The following is a 17,062-nucleotide window of genomic DNA, read 5'->3' on the forward strand; positions in this document are numbered from 1 at the left end:
TTTCATGGGCTGTGCAGAAAACACCTGAGAGTTCTGTGACAGAGTGACAACGGATGGGGTGACAATGGGTGGTTCTTCAGACGGGGTGGTCAGGGAAAACTTCTTAGAAGACACCACCTAGGAGGGAGCATCTGAGCTAGGACCCAATGAGTCTCATTCAACCCTAACAATCCCATGAGGTAAGTACTGTGCTACGCTGAGTGACGGCCCCCAAACATGCCCATGTCTTAATCCCTGGGACCTGGGACTGTTACCTTACATGGCACAAGTGACTTTGCAGATGGAATTAATGTTATGGACCTTGAGATGGGGAGATTATCGTCGATTATCTGGGTGAGCCCAAAATAACCACAAGTGTCCTTAAAAGATGGAAGCAGGGACTTCCCTGGTGGAGCAGTGGTTAAGAATCCGCCTGCCAATGCAGGGGACATGGGTTCGAGCCCTGATCCGGGAAGATCCCACATGCCGCGGAGCAACTAAGCCCACAACTACTGAGGCTGTGCTCTAGAGCCCGCGAGCCGCAACTACTGAAGCCCACGCACCACAACTGCTGAAGCCCGCGCACCTAGAGCCCGTGCTCCACAACAAGAGAAGCCACCATGACGAGAAGCCTGTGCGCCGCAACGAAGAGCAGCCCCCGCTCGCCACAACTCAAGGAAGCCCATGAGCAGCAACAATGACCCAGCAGAGCCAAAAATAAATAAATAAATTTATTAAAAAAAAAAAAAGATGGAAGCAGAGGGAGATGTGACTATAGAAGGGGAAGGCAGTGTGTTGATGGGAACAGAAATTCCTTGGCCACAAGCCAAGGAATGCCAGCAGCTTATAGAATCTGGAAAAGAAAGAACAGATTCTCTCCTGGAGCTCCTAAAAAGACCAGCCCTGCCAACACTTTGATTTTAATCTGGAAGACTCATTTCAGACTTCTGACCCCCAAACTATAGGAGAATAAATCTGAATTGTTTTAAGCCACCAAGTTGGTGGTAACTTATTACAGGAGCAACAGGAAACGAATATAGGTACTATCACCATCATCTCCCCTACCCCCCTCTTCTCCCTAGATGCAGCAACTAAGGCTCTGAGTAACTTCCCCAGTTAAGTAAACAGCTGGTCAGATGCAGGGTGGGATTTAAACCCAGGCAGTCTGGCTCCAGGGCCTCTTCCTATCAACTCCCCTAATGCACTGCCTCTGAACTAGGATCCCCAAATAGTGTTCCCTTTGTGGCCCTAAGGCCTTGTTAACTACCAGACACAGGCATAAGATCAAGGAACAAATGCAACACTTGCCTATTAATTAGGGATATCACGGAGTTTCCAGCACCAAAGAGAAGACTCCACCCAAAGTGCTTCCACACGCTGACAAGATGTTAAGTAATATTCTGAGTCCAACTTAGACAAGCAACTTAAAGGGGAGTTTAGAGGAAACTTAACTCGAAGGAAAGCAAGGTTAACAGCCTTGCTCTTCTCAAATCTGAGGTTTCTCCAAGTCTACGCGGGCGCTTGCCGATGACGCCTCCTCGGGAAGGCCAGCTGTGCTCCGGGCCCTGCACCACGCACCACAGCCCAAGACAAGCCAGCCGGGCCTGGCAAAGACCCAAGAAGCGTCTCCCCTGCTGATCCAACAGTGTTTAGAGATTATCTAATACTTTAAAATCTCAACCTTCCATCGGGAATTAGATCAATGTGAAAAAAGCAGTTTTCTTTGGCTGTCAGTATTTTCATATCAACACATTAAATTGCTCGGGGAAGGGCAAAAGCACGTGAAAGCTCCCAAGGGCCACCTCCCCAGGCCTTCCTAGGAAGCTGCCTCGATTCAGCTACTTCCAGGAAACGTGCTTTTCTGGTTCAGCTTATTCAACAGGCCACCCAACTGCAGACACTATCGCCTGAGCCCAGAGTCGGTCAGAAAGTGGATTCAGAACACGGACGGTCGCTTCCGAAGAGCCCCGGCCACAGCACCTTCAAGGTCAGTGCTGGGCGGGTCTCCTGAGAACCGATCGTGGACACACCAGAGAGAAGCTGCACAACTCTCTCACAAACGTATGCATGTGAGTGAAACGTACACCAACGTAATCTGGCTCAGAGAAAGGCCTGGGAGGGTGGGCACTAAACGGTCAGAGACTACAACCAGGAAGGGGCTGTGGAGTCTCGGGTGAAGCGGGCTTTCCCATTTGATTCTGCCCACCTCCATCATTTGGGTATTTTACAGGTATTTTTTCATGAACTATTTTTTATAATTAGAAAAAAAACACAATTTTTAAGCCATTTCAGATGGAATCCAAGACTGATTTTGGCAACGGCAAGTTCCCAAACACACTGAACACGCCTGAGCAACAGCAAAGTTTTTGTTTTTATCCACTCAGAGGAGTAAAGATGTAGCCATGATGTAAGACCAGAACGAGAGAAACCACTGACCTTTACTGAGCTCCCACTGGACACCAACCACTGCTCCAGGAACACCCACACTTCATCCTACTGAACCTTCATGAGCACAGGCAAGATGGGCATTATCTTTGCAGAGGAGGAGACCAAAGGTCACAGAGGCAAAGTCAAGTCGGAGGCCTAAAGTCACACAACTGACTATGAGTGACAGAATCAGGACACAGACAAGGGGCTCTGTGATCCTAAAGTTAGAGTCCTTCCCAGGCCCCCTGCCTTCCCAAGCCTGAGACCCCTCTGACCCCAGCACTGTTAGTGGTCCCAGTAAAGATCTGTCCATTTCCTGTTCTCTGAACTCCTGTCTCTTCCTGGGAGCCACAGCGGTAAGACTGAAAGTGTGCTCTGAATGCTGCCCTCTCAGACTGACGGGGAAGTGTCCACATTAGGAAAAACAAGCAAACCTTAAGAAGCACTATGCACTAGAATTTCAGTTTATATTATTAAAGGCATCTGAGGTAAGAGAGTTATACTCCTCAGATCAACTAACTGTTGCCACGACAACAGTAGGAGACAATCTACCCACAGAATAAAAACAAAGTTCAAATTAAATGACCACGCTGCCATTTCCCTTTCTTCTCTCTCCCCCTTTTCTTTCTCTTCCAGAAAGGCATCATGTAGAAATCTGATACGTGATTAACTTGCTGCCTCTCTAAAATCCAAAATTAATAGCAATTAGACATTTTATGAGGTGATTTCCTGATAGACTCACCCTCACCCGAAAGGTCCTGGTCCTGTACACGCGTGCCACCTACCACCTGGACAAGCCAAACCTTCCAGAACAGGCTCAGCTTTCTCCTCTGGATCACCCCTCACTGGGTGACGTTGCCCTCTTTGCCCTACCACTAGGAAGCTCAGTGTCAAATTTGTAGTGCGCCTCTGCGAGCTACATGGGAATCTGTGAGCTGTAGTTTGGGGTATCCATTAGGCTCTTGTTTCGTCTTGTGGTCCTTTGCCCAAATTCCTTAACACTTTTTCGTCTACCATTCTGCATACTTTTTAAAAACTTTTTTTAGAGTAGACGTGCACACAAAATAAAATCCAAAAGGTATCAAAGGGTAAACAGTGGAAGTAGGTCTCCCTCCTCCCCCAGTTCATTCGCCTCTCCAAAGCAATGCTATTATTATCAGTTTCCGAAGGGGCCTCCCTGATACAGTATCCGCACTTACGAGCATATGCCTGTGTCTCATGCATACAGAGCACACTGATGGTTATTCAGCTTGCTTTTTTAAGGTACGCACTGCATTGCATTTAGGAATTTAACCAATTCCCTACTGCCAGGCATTTAGACGGCTTCCGGTCTTTTCTAATCAATCTTTTTTGTAATCTTCCAATCGTTTGCAATCAATACCCTTATAAAACCATCAGTGTACCTACGCAGTAACTCATCTGTAAGATAAATTCCTAGAAGTGGAAATGCTGGGTCAAAAGTACCCTAACTGCTTGACTGACTCATTCATTCATGTTAGTTTTATTTTTTAAATTAACATATAGTTAGCTTTTTGGTGTGTAAGTTCTAGGACTATTAAAACACGCTGTCTTATAGCCATCACAATCAAGATACAGGACAGTGCCATCCTCCCCAAAACCTCGTCCATGCTCTCCCTTAGTACTCACTCCTGCCACTGCAGCTTTATCTCTTCAAGCATATCATACAAATGAAATCATACAGCACATATGTAACCTTTTGAGACTGGATTCCTACAGTCAGATAATACCCGTGAGATCTGCCCAAGATTGTTAAAATAGTGGATTACACTGATTGATTTTCAAATGAGAAACCAGCTTTGCACTCCTGGATAAATGCCACATTTAAATGTATTGCTGAATTCAATTTGCTGATAATGTGTTGAGGACTTCGTGTGTCTTCATAAGGGATACTGGCCTCCAATGTGCTTCTTTTGTACTGTCCTTGTCTGGTTCTGCTATCAGGGTAATACTGGCTTCATATTATGAGTCAGTCCTTCCTCTTTGAAAATTGGTGTTATTTTTCTTCAAATATGCAGGAGAACTCATCAATGAAACCCCCTCTGGGCTTGGAGATTTCTTTTGCGGGAGGCTTTTAACTAAAATTTCCATTTCATTAATAATTACAGGACAACTTGGGTTATCTATGGCATCCTGGGTGAGTTTTGGTGATTTGTGATTTTCAAGGAAATGGACCATTCCATCTAAGTTATCAAACTTACGTACATAGATTTATTCATAACATTCTCTTTTATTATCCTTTTAATTTCTTCAGGGTCTACAGTAGTATCTCCTTTTTTCATTCCTCTTACTGATAATTTGGTTCTCCTCTCTTTTCTGTCAGTTTTGTTAGCATTTGATTTTGTTGATAATTTCCAAGAACCAGCTTTTGGTTTCACTGACTATTAATTTTTCTGCTTTCAATTTCAGTGATTTCTGTTCTTATGTGTATTATTTTCTTCCTTTTGCTTGCTTTGGGTTTATTTGCTCCTTTTACAGTTTCTTAAGGTAGAAAATTAGATTGGAGAACTTTTTTCTTTACTAATCTGACTGGTTTAATGCTATAAATTTCCTTCTAAGCACTGCACCCCACAAATTTTGATAGGCTGTGTTTCTGTTCAGTTCAAAATATTTTCTCATTTTCCTTGTGACATCGTTATTGTTCCAAAACATATTTAGAAGCATGTTGCTTGTTTAATTTCCAAGTTTGGGGAGATGTTCTTGTTATCTTTCTGTCACTGTTTTAGTGTAATTTCATTGTGGTTAGAGAACGTATTTTGTGTAATTTTAATCCTTTCCGATTTAGTTTCTTTTATAACGCAGGTTACGGTCTATCTTGGTGGCCATCCACGTGTGCTTGAAAAGAATGTGTGCTCTTGTTGGAGGGTGGAGCGTTCTCTAAATGTCCGTTAGCCTGGCTCAGGCTAACGGACATTTAGAGAACTAAATGTCCGTTAGCCTGGCTCACTGACGGTAGGTTCTTCTATGTCCTGGCTAATTCTGTCAATAGTTCTATCAATTACAAAGGGGGTGCTGACACTTCAGTTGTAACTATGGATTTGTCTACCTGTTTCAGATCTGTCAGGTTTTGTACCATGTAGTTTTGCAGGTCTTTTATTAGGTACACACTCATTTAATAGCATTATGTCTTCACTGGTAATTACCTTACCTTATCCCTGGTAATTTTCTTTGCTCTGAAGTCTACTTTTTCTGATACTAATCTATCTACCCCATCTTCATTTTGGCTAATGTTTTCATGGTGGTGTTATCTTTTTCCATCCTTTAATTTCAACTGCCTACTTTATATTTGAAGTGAATTTCTTTTTTTTTTTTTTTTTTTTTTTTTTGCAGTACGTGGGCCTCTCACTGTTGTGGCCTCTCCCATTGTGGAGCACAGGCTCTGGATGTGCAGGCTCAGCGGCCATGGCTCAGGGCCCAGCCGCTCCATGGCATGTGGGATCTGCCCGGACCAGGGCACGAACCCGCGTCCCCTGCATCGGCAGGCGGACTCTCAACCACTGTGCCACCAGGGAAGCCCGAAGTGAATTTCTTTTAGACAGCAATCTGTCAGGACTGAGCATTCAGACACACAAGTGGTATGCTCACACAATTTACATGAAGGTAAATTATTGGTATCTTTCAATTTGGGCCTACCATCTTATTTGTTTTCTATTTTTCCTTCTTCTATTTCCTCTTTCCTACCTTGATTTCAGTTCTTGGAACTTTTGAGAATTCTATTTTAACATACTGTGTTTTTCACTCTCTCTATGTGTAGTTTAGTGGTTGATCTGAGATTTACAATATATATTTTTCACAATCTAATTAGTATCAATATTTTAGCACTTCAAGTGGAATGGAGAAACTTTTCCATCATATCCCCTCCTCCTTCGTGTTTTATTTGTAATACGTGTTACATCCACATGTGCTGGAAACCCCATACAACATTATACTTTTTGCTGAAACCAAAGATACTTCAAAGAATTCATAAAGAGAACAATGGTCTACTGTATTCATGTGGACATTTACCATTTCTGTTCCTCTTCCTTCCTAATGTTTCAAGTTTCCTTCTCGTATAATGTCCCTACTGTCTGGAAAACTTCCTTTAGTAATTTTTTTAGATCTGCTGGCAACAAATTCTCTCAGTTTTCCTTTATCTGAAAAGATCTTTATTTCACTTTCATTCCTGAAGGGCATTTTTGCTGGATATAGAATTTGGGGTTGATAGTTCTTTTCTTTCAGCACTTTAAAAATGCTGAAATCATTCCTGCTGGCTTCCATGGTTTCTGATGGGAAAATCACAGTCAGCTTCCTTTTTCTTAATTTGTTAATATCTTATACATCTTTTACACGTGAATATAACTGAGAAGTATTACTAATTTATCTAAAGGAGCCCCTTCCCCACTTCCCAATAACGGACCACAAAGCCACAACCACCTCCTGCCAAGGCTACACCAGGAGCACCTCTTTAAGAAGATTTCATCCACATGACCTCACTGGAGCAGAGGCTCAAAATTTCCCAGCAAGTCACTACTTCTCAAACCTTAGGGCACATCGGATTCACCCACAGAGCCTAAACAAAAACAAAACACCTGTCAGACTGGAAGCGAGGTATGAGAAAGAGAAGTCAAGAGCAATTCTAAAGTTTCAGGCCTGAAAAAGAAGGCTAAGGCTGTCATTCACCAAAATGGGGAAAGCTGCAAAGGGAACAGGTCTGACAGAGTGGAAAAAGAAAATCAGAGTCGGGACTTCCCTGGTGGCGCAGTGGTTAAGAATCCGCCTGCCAATGCAGAGGACACTGGTTCGAGCCCTGGTCAGGGAAGATCCCACGTGCCGCGGAGCAGCTAAGCCCATGCGCCACAACTACCGAGTCTGCACTCTACAGCCCGCGAGCCACAACTACTGAGCCCATGTGCTGCAACTGCTCCCTCGTGCCTAGAGCCCGAGCTCCGCAACAAGAGAAGCCACCACAATGAGAAGCCCGCGCACCACAACGAAGAGTAGCCCCCGCTCACCGCGACTAGAGAAAGCCCGTGTGCAGCACCGAAGACCCAGCACAGCCAAAAATAAATAAATAATTTTTTAAAGAGAAAGAAAGAAAGAAAATCAGAGTTTAGCTCGGTGCTTGTTAGCCACGAAATGTCTATCAGACGTCCAGGTGGAGCTGTCCAGTAGGCAGCTGGCTGCCTATGTCTGGAGTTCAGGGGTGAAGGCCTGGCTGGTGGTCGGCGTAGGCATGACATTTGCAGCCTGAGTCCAGCGGAGATCTCCCAGAGGCGCCCACAGATGAAGAAGCGCTCGAGAGGCACCTTAATGTTCAGAGGGCTGGAAAGCTGAGGGCACCCGGCAAAGGAAACTGAAAAAGGAGGAAGAGTGTGGTGACCTGGAAACCACAGTAAGAAAGCCTCCCAAGGAGCAGAGAAGTGGACAAGGGCTGAGGGAAATAACCATTGGACCTAGCACCTGGAGGTCACCTGAAAACCAATCTCAGAGAAATGTGCTCAGTGGTACAGAAGCGTCTCAGGATGGCTGCGCTCTACTTCTCCTTCGCAACATTTATCACAGCTACAATTACCTGTAGAGTTACTTGTTCAAATCTTTCTTTCCCCGACCCCTGGTAAGTTCCAGTGAAGGCAGGGGCCGAATAAGTCTTTGCCCTTCATTATAATAACCAGGATTGATCCACACAGTGTCTCAAATTTGTGGAACACGTGAAAGGACCATGGAATCCAAGAAAGAAGGTTCCTCTTCATTCACAAACAAAGGACTGTACTTCTGTGACAGCATCGCCACCCGCACCAATCTGGCCAGAGCCCTGGTCCATACAAACCCAATGACAGGAGATCTGAAGGCAGCTATCTTCAAATACCTTCTCCCCGGCTTTATTCTCAAGAGCTTTGCCAGTCCACCAGCAATGGCCGAAAGTGTACACGGCATACCTGGGCCCTTTATTTAACCCGCTGTGGGCAAAGACGGCTATTTTCCTCCTAATAGCCAGCATTCCCTTCTCACACGGCAGTGGTTCATAAATTTTGGTGTGTGTTAGAACAAATGCCTGGAGCACTGTTAAGACACAACGTGTGGTACCCCAGCCCCAGAGTTTGTTTCAGTGTGTCTGGGGTGAGAGGCCTGAGAACTTGTATTTCTAACAAATGCCCAGGTGATGATGATGTTAGCTTGGGGACCACAATTTGAGAACCACTGGTTTAGTGTGATTCTCATAGTTATTCTTGGTCATTTTTGCTTCCCCTAGGAAAAATCATAATGCAAGCTGACAGAAAATTACTTGCACTTCAAAATGTTTATGAAATTTGAAAAGTTAACAGAAAGTATCAATAACATTGCATCATTTCCTTAAAAATGGCAACCAAAAAAGAAGGCCCAAACCAAGAGAATGTGGCCCAGTTACAGTGAAGTCAGCTGTGCCCCAGAGCACCCTGGGCAAACCACATACAGCACCCAGTCCACTTAATGGAGCAATTTATTAACAAAAAGTCACGACAGCCACACCCGAGTGCTAACTCTGGGCCACACACTGTACTAAACATTGGGCAAAAATACTTCACATACATTATCTGTTAATTTATAAGTTAACAGGCCCATTCTGCAGATGAGGAACCAGAGAAGTCACTGGCCCAAGGTCATACAGACAAGAAGAGGGGACGCCGGAAATCAAACCCGAGCCTTCAAGTCCAAAGATCTTGGCTGGTGTTCGTACCTGAACCCTCGGCTCACCACGGGCTCCTTGAGACATGTCCACCCATCCGCTTTTGTGTTTCCAGTGCCCAGTACAAGACCTGGCCCCAAAATGGCGCAAGGTTTGCTGAAGAAGCAAACTAAGGGATCTATGGAGGGCACAGGCTCACCCTCTCACACTGTGGTCCATTTCTCAGTCAAAGGAAACACACAATGATACCAGCAGACACTTTCTAGCACTTGGGACATTCATAACTGCTTGCAGCACATGATGTATACTCACTCATTTAATCCTCACCACCTCGGAGGTAGGTACTATTATTCTCCTAACGTTAAAGAGCAGGAAAATGAGGCTCAGAAGGGTTAAGGAACTTGCCCAAAGTCACACAGCCGAAGTGTAGCAGAGCTGGGATCCAAACGCAATAAGTCTGACTCCAGAGTCCATGCTTTTAAATCACTACGTGATGCTACCTCTCTCAAGTATAAAAAACTTCCAAAGAGAAAGGGAAAAGGAATTAGAGTTTACTAAGTACCTCAATTATGCTTTAGCTCTAACTAGAGTTATTGTCACCATTTGGGATCACAAGTCTGGACACTCGGACCCCAGTGATGGGCTCTCTAAAGTGGGGAGGGGAGGCTGTGTGAGCCGACACCTGTGACAGCAGCCAGCTCGAGCCTGGTGCCCAGGAGCTTCCTCCCAGGGGCAGGTCCCCGGCTCTGGATCCCTCTCAGGCCTTGCCAGCTCGGGGGAGGAGGGGACAGGGTGACAAATGAGAGGGCCAGAGACACAAAGCATGAGCAAACAGGACAGAGGCAGGATTGTATGACGCATGCAGGTACGATTACATCCTTTATTATTGATGGTTAGAGCCAGATGGCCCTCTTCTTTGCAGTACTGTGTTACTACATGATTAGCTGACCTAGTCACTTCAGTTCACAAAAATCCTTTAAGTCCAAGAACATAATCCACGTTCACCTTAAAAAAACGGTACGACACAGATAACAAAGAAATTCAAACATGATGCAAGTGACATTAAGAGCCATGGGAAAATCTATTTAGCATGATGGTTACTTTTTTGAGAACCATAGATTTCTTTAAGAATTTTATAACAGGTTAGCTACTGAGCTTCCTAAGAAATGTATAGCTTAGCTCCGCATACAAACACATCATGTTTTAATTGTATGCTATTTTAACAAGCCTACACGATAAGTGATTCAAATTCAAAATGTAACAGTCTATAAAAATGAATTCCAACACTGATTTACTTTGTGAGTTTCCTAGGTCCAGACAACTGCTGTAAGGAACACTACACAACATTCAAAACATCTTTAATTTGACGAGGCATAAAAAATGAAATACGTGCAAAGCCAGCTTGTTGTCCAAGCCAGAGCCCCAGCACGTGCTCACACACTGCAGCCCTGGACCTCACGTGTTTATCCTCAGAGGGCCGCAATACTCTGCAGCCCCACTGCCACCACTGCACTGAGCCAGACCCCACTGTCTCCCACCTGGACTAGTCCAAGAGCCACACTCTCGCCAGGGGGACCTCCTCACTCCCTACATGAGTAAAACCCTTCAGGGGCGCCCCAGAGCCTCCAGGTTAGAGACAGGTTCTGCATGCATCACATCCCACCCCACAGGCCCCATGGACAGCCCCTCTCACTGCTCCCTGGGTTCACGCTGCGCGAGCCGCCCAGCACCTGCCCCTCCCTTCCTGCAGGGGCTCAGCAGCTGCGAGGGCCCTGGCGCCCAAATGCCTGGGGCTGAACTCCAGCTCTGCCGCTTACTAGCCGCACAAGTCACTCAGCCTGGTCTCAGGGCTTCTTTGGTAAAATGAAGACAGTAACAGTGCCTTCTTCATAAGGTTGTTGCGAGTTTTAAATGAACTAGAAACCCGCGTGCTGGCTCATTTATCGCCAGGACATAGTAATCACTCAGTACACGATCCCCATTACTATTAATTCTCTGTCACACCGTTAAACTCAGACTTCTGTGCCGCGTCGCCCACCAGGCCCGGCCTCCCTGCCACGCACCTGCGACACCTGCGCTGGCATCACTCCCTCACCAGAGGCGTGCTCTGGAGCCTGGGTGCAGTGCCGTCTCTCTTAACTCCAGTGCTGGCACTTAGAAGTGTTTGCTGAACAACTGTCCGTGATACGAAACTGAGGTTGGGGGGTAAGGCTGCTGCGGGGCAGTGTCACAGCTCGGGCAAGCACCGCACTGTTAGGACGGCTGGGACTCGGGGCCAAGCAGAAGATGCGGGTGGTAACAATCAGGGCTGCCGAGGCCGCTGACACCCGGGGCCTGGCTGAGTCTGTGCCTGAGCCCCCCCCTCCCCGTAAAGATGAGCGCATGCCTCCAGCAGCTAGCATCACTCCCTCCACAGGGAGTGAAGTAGCCCAGTGGTGGTGAGATTCCACGCACCTGGCCTGGCCCTGAACCCCACCTTCTCCTCCCAAGACATGTGGGCAGCGTCGGCCCGCGAGGGGAAGAGGTCATACTGCAGCCTGGGTAACAGTGGCCCTAGGTTTCCTGGTCCAAGGAAGCACTGGAAGGATTAAGTCCTTCCCAAGAAACCCCTGGGATCAGAGAGGGAGAATTCTTTCACATCAAACACAATTAATAGAAATTAGATCGTAAACATATTTGCAACTCTTATTGAAAAAAAACTGATTAAATTTCATCAAGTTATAAATATCTAAAGCCCAGCTCTCTCAACTGAACTTTCCTATGTGTGCATACGAGCTGTAAGAAGTGAAAAAGGTTAAAGTCATCCACATTCTGAAGACAGACTTAAATTTTAGGTACTTAGCATGCAAGTGAAAGCAAAGCTTTCCAGTCTCAAAGCCTCCGGAATGGTCCTTTCTGCACGGTTCATAAATGCATGCTGTGCCGCACGTTGCTGTGTTTCTGTATCGTGTATACCTTTTGTATTTTCTTTGACTCTTTCTGAGCATTCTCTCGGAGTGGTACTTTTCCAAATAACTTCCATCCCAAGTCATTTTGTTTGTCAAGTCTTGCATTTTGTTTTCTAGCAAGCAAATTCCTATAGGAAGAAAATAAAAGGGTTAGGGAATTGTTGGGTATTTACAGAAACACTAGGACAGCCAAATCACTCTCTAATGAAAACAAGTAGACTTTCCTTTCAGAGAACAATGTGATGAACCACAAACTTTAATTCTGCAGACTTGATTTTCATGTCGACAAAGAATTATGAAGCAGGTGAAAAGACCTTGAACCACAGCAAGCTTTTTGTTATTCACCAATAGCATGTACAAGTTCTATCATTTAGAGCAAGGAAATGTATTATAGCGTAACAAAGCATATCCAAAAAAGTGAGCTTTAAGTCAGACCAAACTGAATTGAAACCCTGGCTCAATCACTCACTAGCTGTGTGACTCTGACCGGTATATTAACCTCTCTGAGGCTCAGTTTCCTTATGTCTAACAAGGGTCACTATATGAATTAAAATTACAGGTACATGATCAGTGCTCAAAGGATAACAGTTGTTTTAGTACTTAAACCTCTAACTTAGTTTAAATTATCTATAAGGTAAATTTATACTATCTATTTATAAAGAGTCTCCATGTATCATAAAAAGAAAGCCACTCATGAGATAATCACAAGGTCTTCTCTCCCAACAACACGTCAACAAACCCAGGTAACATAAATAAATCCCAAATGGTACTACAAAATAAACTATGTTTTGGAATGCATTGTATTGGTACATTCATTAAAAACAAATGGTTTCTAGGGCTCACTGGAAAGTATAAGATGAGCATGAAGCATCTTGCGTGCTAGAAAGAAGGTGCTCAAAGAAATATGGGGACAAGTTTCATGAAAACAGTACCAGCTTGAAAAGGACTCTCACTAGCTAAATCCGGAACAATGTAATCATCAAAATAAATAATGGGGTTATAACCCATCAAATGAAAAAGAAATCCATGAGCCCAAGTGGATATGGATACAAATACACAAACAGAGGAGGAAGGAAAACTCTTAGAATGTCCCCCTAATAAGTAGAGAAAGACTGATGGGGTTAGGAATTAATCAATGGATGCTGAAACTGGTAGGTGAAAGCTGGATGAAGAAAAGGAATTTTACTTAGTTTGAAAGTATCTCCCACAAATTACTTGTAATGACAAAGACAAAAATAGTTAACTTTACAGTCGAGAAACCTCATTAGCCAAGTGATCAAAGCTGGCATCCCCCAGGTCAGGATGGACAGCACACGTCACCTGCTCTGATGCTGAGAACAACACACCATGTCAATGGCAGTTACCAAAAGTGCATCACCTGAATATAACCATGAGGAGATGCAGACACACCCAAACTGAGGGACAGCCTATGAAATAATGAATCTCACTCTAAAAAGGCCAGTGTCACATGTGGACAAAAAAATAATGCCTGTCATTTCGGTAAACAGAGAATGTTGCACCCATCCAGCCATTAGCCACCGTAGCCATCTCAACGGTGCGCCCTGAGGGGATTCTGGATGGAGAAAAACTGGGATACTGGCCCTAGCTAGTGAAGATGCATACCAAAGGAATAATTTCCATCAGCCCAGACTCTTACATCTTCCCACACAATCGTTAACTTGAGAGGTCTGTTTTTTGTGATTAGCAGTAATCTTTTGATGCTCAACTGCATGGTTTTTTGTTTTTGCTTTTTTCAGCAAAAACTCCTGTATATCCTGGCTCCTTGCTTATCTCTTTGGAACAGTCCCTCAGAGCTATCTGCGAGGCTGCCTTCCTGGGCTATAGACCTCAGAAAGGCCACCAAATAAAACGTAATTCTCAACTTTTAGGTTGTGCTTTTTTTTTTCAGTCGACAAAGAAAGGCTGAAGAATTGTTCCAGATTAAAAGGAGGCTAAAGAGACCTAACAGTTAAATGCAGTAGGTGGATTCTGGACCACATCCTGGACCACGGGCCAAGACAGGTATAAAGAAGACTACTGGGACAATGGACGCAATTTGAACATAGAGTATAGAGGAGAACAGCATTGGGTTAATATTAAATTTCCTGATCTTGATAACTGTACTACAGTTACAGAAGAGGATGCCCTTGTTCTTACGAAACATACTGACATACTTAGGGGTAAACGGGCATGATACCTCCAAATGATTCTTCTAATGCTTCCTCAAAATTCTTATACGCTTGAGCTTCCCTGGTGGCACAGTGGTTGAGAGCCCGCCTGCCGATGCAGGGGATGCGGGTTCGTGCCCCGGTCTGGGAGGATCCCACATGCTGCGGAGCGGCTGGGCCCGTGAGCCATGGCCGCTGAGCCTGCGCGTCCAGAGCCTGTGCTCCGCAACGGGAGAGGCCACAGCAGTGAGAGGACTGCGTACCGCAAAAAAAAAAAAAATTCTTATACACTTACATAAAATAGATACCACACTCAGAGAATGAATAAAACAATGGAGTAAAATGTAAATGGCTAGTGAATTTGGGTAAAGGACATAAGGGAGTTCCTTGTATTTTTCTTGCAAAGTCTCAGTAAATTTGAAATTATATAAAAAAAAGTTATTATACAAAAACTTTCAAACAAGGTTTCTTTGTATTCCTCCTTGTTTTTCTGTTGTGGTTATAATAGAACCTATTTCAGAAATGGTTTCATACCCCAAGGCAATTTATATTTACATTAGTGAGAAATGAAGTTTGAGGTGTCTCCAGGCCCAACCTGTTTAACATCTAAGATTCAGCCAGCCGTAAAAGACTTAACACAATTAAAACCAAGCTAAAACCTCAGCCACCCAGAAAGGTTCTAAGAATTTGGGCATCCAGAGCCTGGATCCACTAATGGCTAACATTTTGCTAAAGAGGAGTTGCCTCTGAGGAAGGGAATTGGGTGCAAGGGACAAAAGGTGAGGAAACCAAACGCACCCAGAAAGGGGAGGGGCCGGGAGTGAGAGGTAGGCCTCCCAAAGGACCCTGACCTTACTCTGGAGGGACGTGAGTTGCTGAGGGTCTAGAGGGGTAACAGTAGAGAACCGCTCAGAAGGGACTGGGTACAGGGAAACTCAAAAGAAGCCTGGGCTTTGTGATCTGGGAGGCTGGGTGTAAACGGTGGTGCTATTCGCTGAGACCGACCAGCAGGAGGTGAACCAAGGGGAACAGAAACCTTGGCTTCTCTGCCCACTGCTAAGGCTACATAAGTTCACACAAATGTAGTGCAGATAAAGTTTATCAAAAATCAAAGTTGTGGGACTCCCCTGGCGGTCCAGTGGTTAAGACTCTGCGCTTCCAGTGTGGGGGGCGCAGGTTCGATCCCTGGTCGGGGAACTAATATCCCACATGACGCATGGCGAGGCCAAAAAAATCAGAGTTGCAGAATTCTTCTTAGCATAAGAGCTTAAGCTATACATAATAGGCCATGACTTTTGAAAGGTCGGTAAAAGGTATCTTTGGATGTATTACTTTTTGTGAAGTTGCAGTCACCACACGTACCAGGAGCTCTGAGCACAAAGGAATCCGTCCCCAGCTTCAGCTGCTGTGCCGTCTGCAGCCCTGGCGCAGGCACGGGGAGTGGGGAAGCCCACCAGAAAACGGTTCCGGCCCCCGGCTCCCCTTCCAGGTCGAGGGTCATGGGGAGCCTGGCATGGAGCTGGCTGCTGGGCCCAGGAGCCAGGTGGCCCCAGGGACCCGCCTCTGCCCATCACACGACCCAACCCCACTCCGGGGGCCAGGTGCAGTGCGAGAACACGGGCGGCGAGGCGAGCCGTCCCTTCGGCACCTGTGCTGCCTTCCTGACTGGGTCTCAGAGGAGCCCTCAGGGATGCCCGCAAGTGCGGAGGCTCCTCCCCAGTCCAGGAGGGCCCAGAAGGAAGACGCGTCTGTGGATACCTCGGGAGGCCCCCGCATGAGCTGTGTGACCACAGCCTCGGCCCAAGCCTGGCCCTCAGATGCCTAAGAGCGCTCTTGGGCTCCTGGGGAAGGCAGTGGTCACAGCCGCCGTCCCTGACACTTCACCAGGTGGCAGAACACGGGGGCTGTGTGACTGAAGCAAGTCCTCTTACTGAACACAGGTTACTCTGCAAAGCCTTGCCTGTCTGCCTGCCACCAGCCCAGCCCCCAGGCCTGGGCTCCCACACCAGCAGTTTCTAGAGCACTCACCAAGTTATTCTGTGTTTGTTGGAGGTACTCTGTCTGCTCCCCTCTCCACACACCTTTCCCCTGGGGTGGGGTGGCCCAGGCGGCAGGGCAGAGTCATCTCTGCATCCCCAGCGCTCTATCCAGCATGTGTCTGCTGGCAAATGGAGCAGCCAGCATAGGTGTCTGCAGGGGACGCGAGGAGGCAGGGTGGGAGCCGCCCCAAGGCCAGCGGGGGCCACCTCCAAGGGTGGGGCACACGCATGGGCACCCTCAAGGCAGGGCTCAAGGCAAGAGAGACGTATCTGGACAACTCAAAGCCCAGGACTGAGAATTACGCAGAGGTAGCCTCTGAGCAGGGGCAGGAGTCCCCTGGAAAGGAGGGGCAGTGGAAGGCGGGGGGCTGGGAGAGGCCGGGGCAGGGGGTGGCAGAGGACAGCACGGCAAGCTGGCTCCTGGGGGGAAGGCAGTCAGCGGGGGGTGATGGCTCCAGGGGAGCACCTGAGCACCGTGCCAAGGAGGCGATGAGAACCGGGCACCCCAGTAAAGGGCCCTTCGGTGCGAGGGCTAAACCCCTTCGCCATAAGGAAAGCAAGCACTTCCTCTATTGGCCGCGCTAGGGGCCTCGGCTGATGGCCTCAATTCGGTCTCTGACTGAAGGGCAAAAACAACATGGAAGTGGAGGAGACTCTTACCTGCACCTGAAGGGAATCAGACCACCAAGGGCTAATAAAGAACCCGTGCCGTTGCTGGATACGTCCCCTGTCTCCAGTCCACAGGGCACAATGACAATCTTACCAAGACTGTCCACGTGGAGGTTCCCTGAGAGCCACCCAGGACTCCAGGTGATGACTCCTGCCCCACCTACCTGCACA

General features: G+C 46.5%; 1 protein-coding gene across 4 annotated transcripts in view; it reads right to left on the bottom strand.

The window, feature by feature from the left end:
* TBC1D14 (TBC1 domain family member 14) overlaps positions 1–17,062 on the bottom strand; it is a 103,147-nt gene that overhangs the window by 44,724 nt on the left and 41,361 nt on the right. For all 4 annotated transcript variants that reach the window (XR_013827948.1, XM_079919345.1, XM_079919347.1 and 1 more), the window contains one exon: positions 12,023–12,143. Coding sequence is in view for 3 of the 4 variants with exons in the window: in XM_079919345.1 (XP_079775471.1) it covers positions 12,023–12,143 (121 nt within the window). In the remaining variant the exon portion in view is untranslated. The remainder of the gene's footprint in view (positions 1–12,022; positions 12,144–17,062) is intronic.

The sequence above is a fragment of the Stenella coeruleoalba genome, assembly GCF_951394435.1.
Source record: "Stenella coeruleoalba genome assembly, chromosome: 4".
Classification (NCBI taxonomy): domain Eukaryota; kingdom Metazoa; phylum Chordata; class Mammalia; order Artiodactyla; family Delphinidae; genus Stenella; species Stenella coeruleoalba.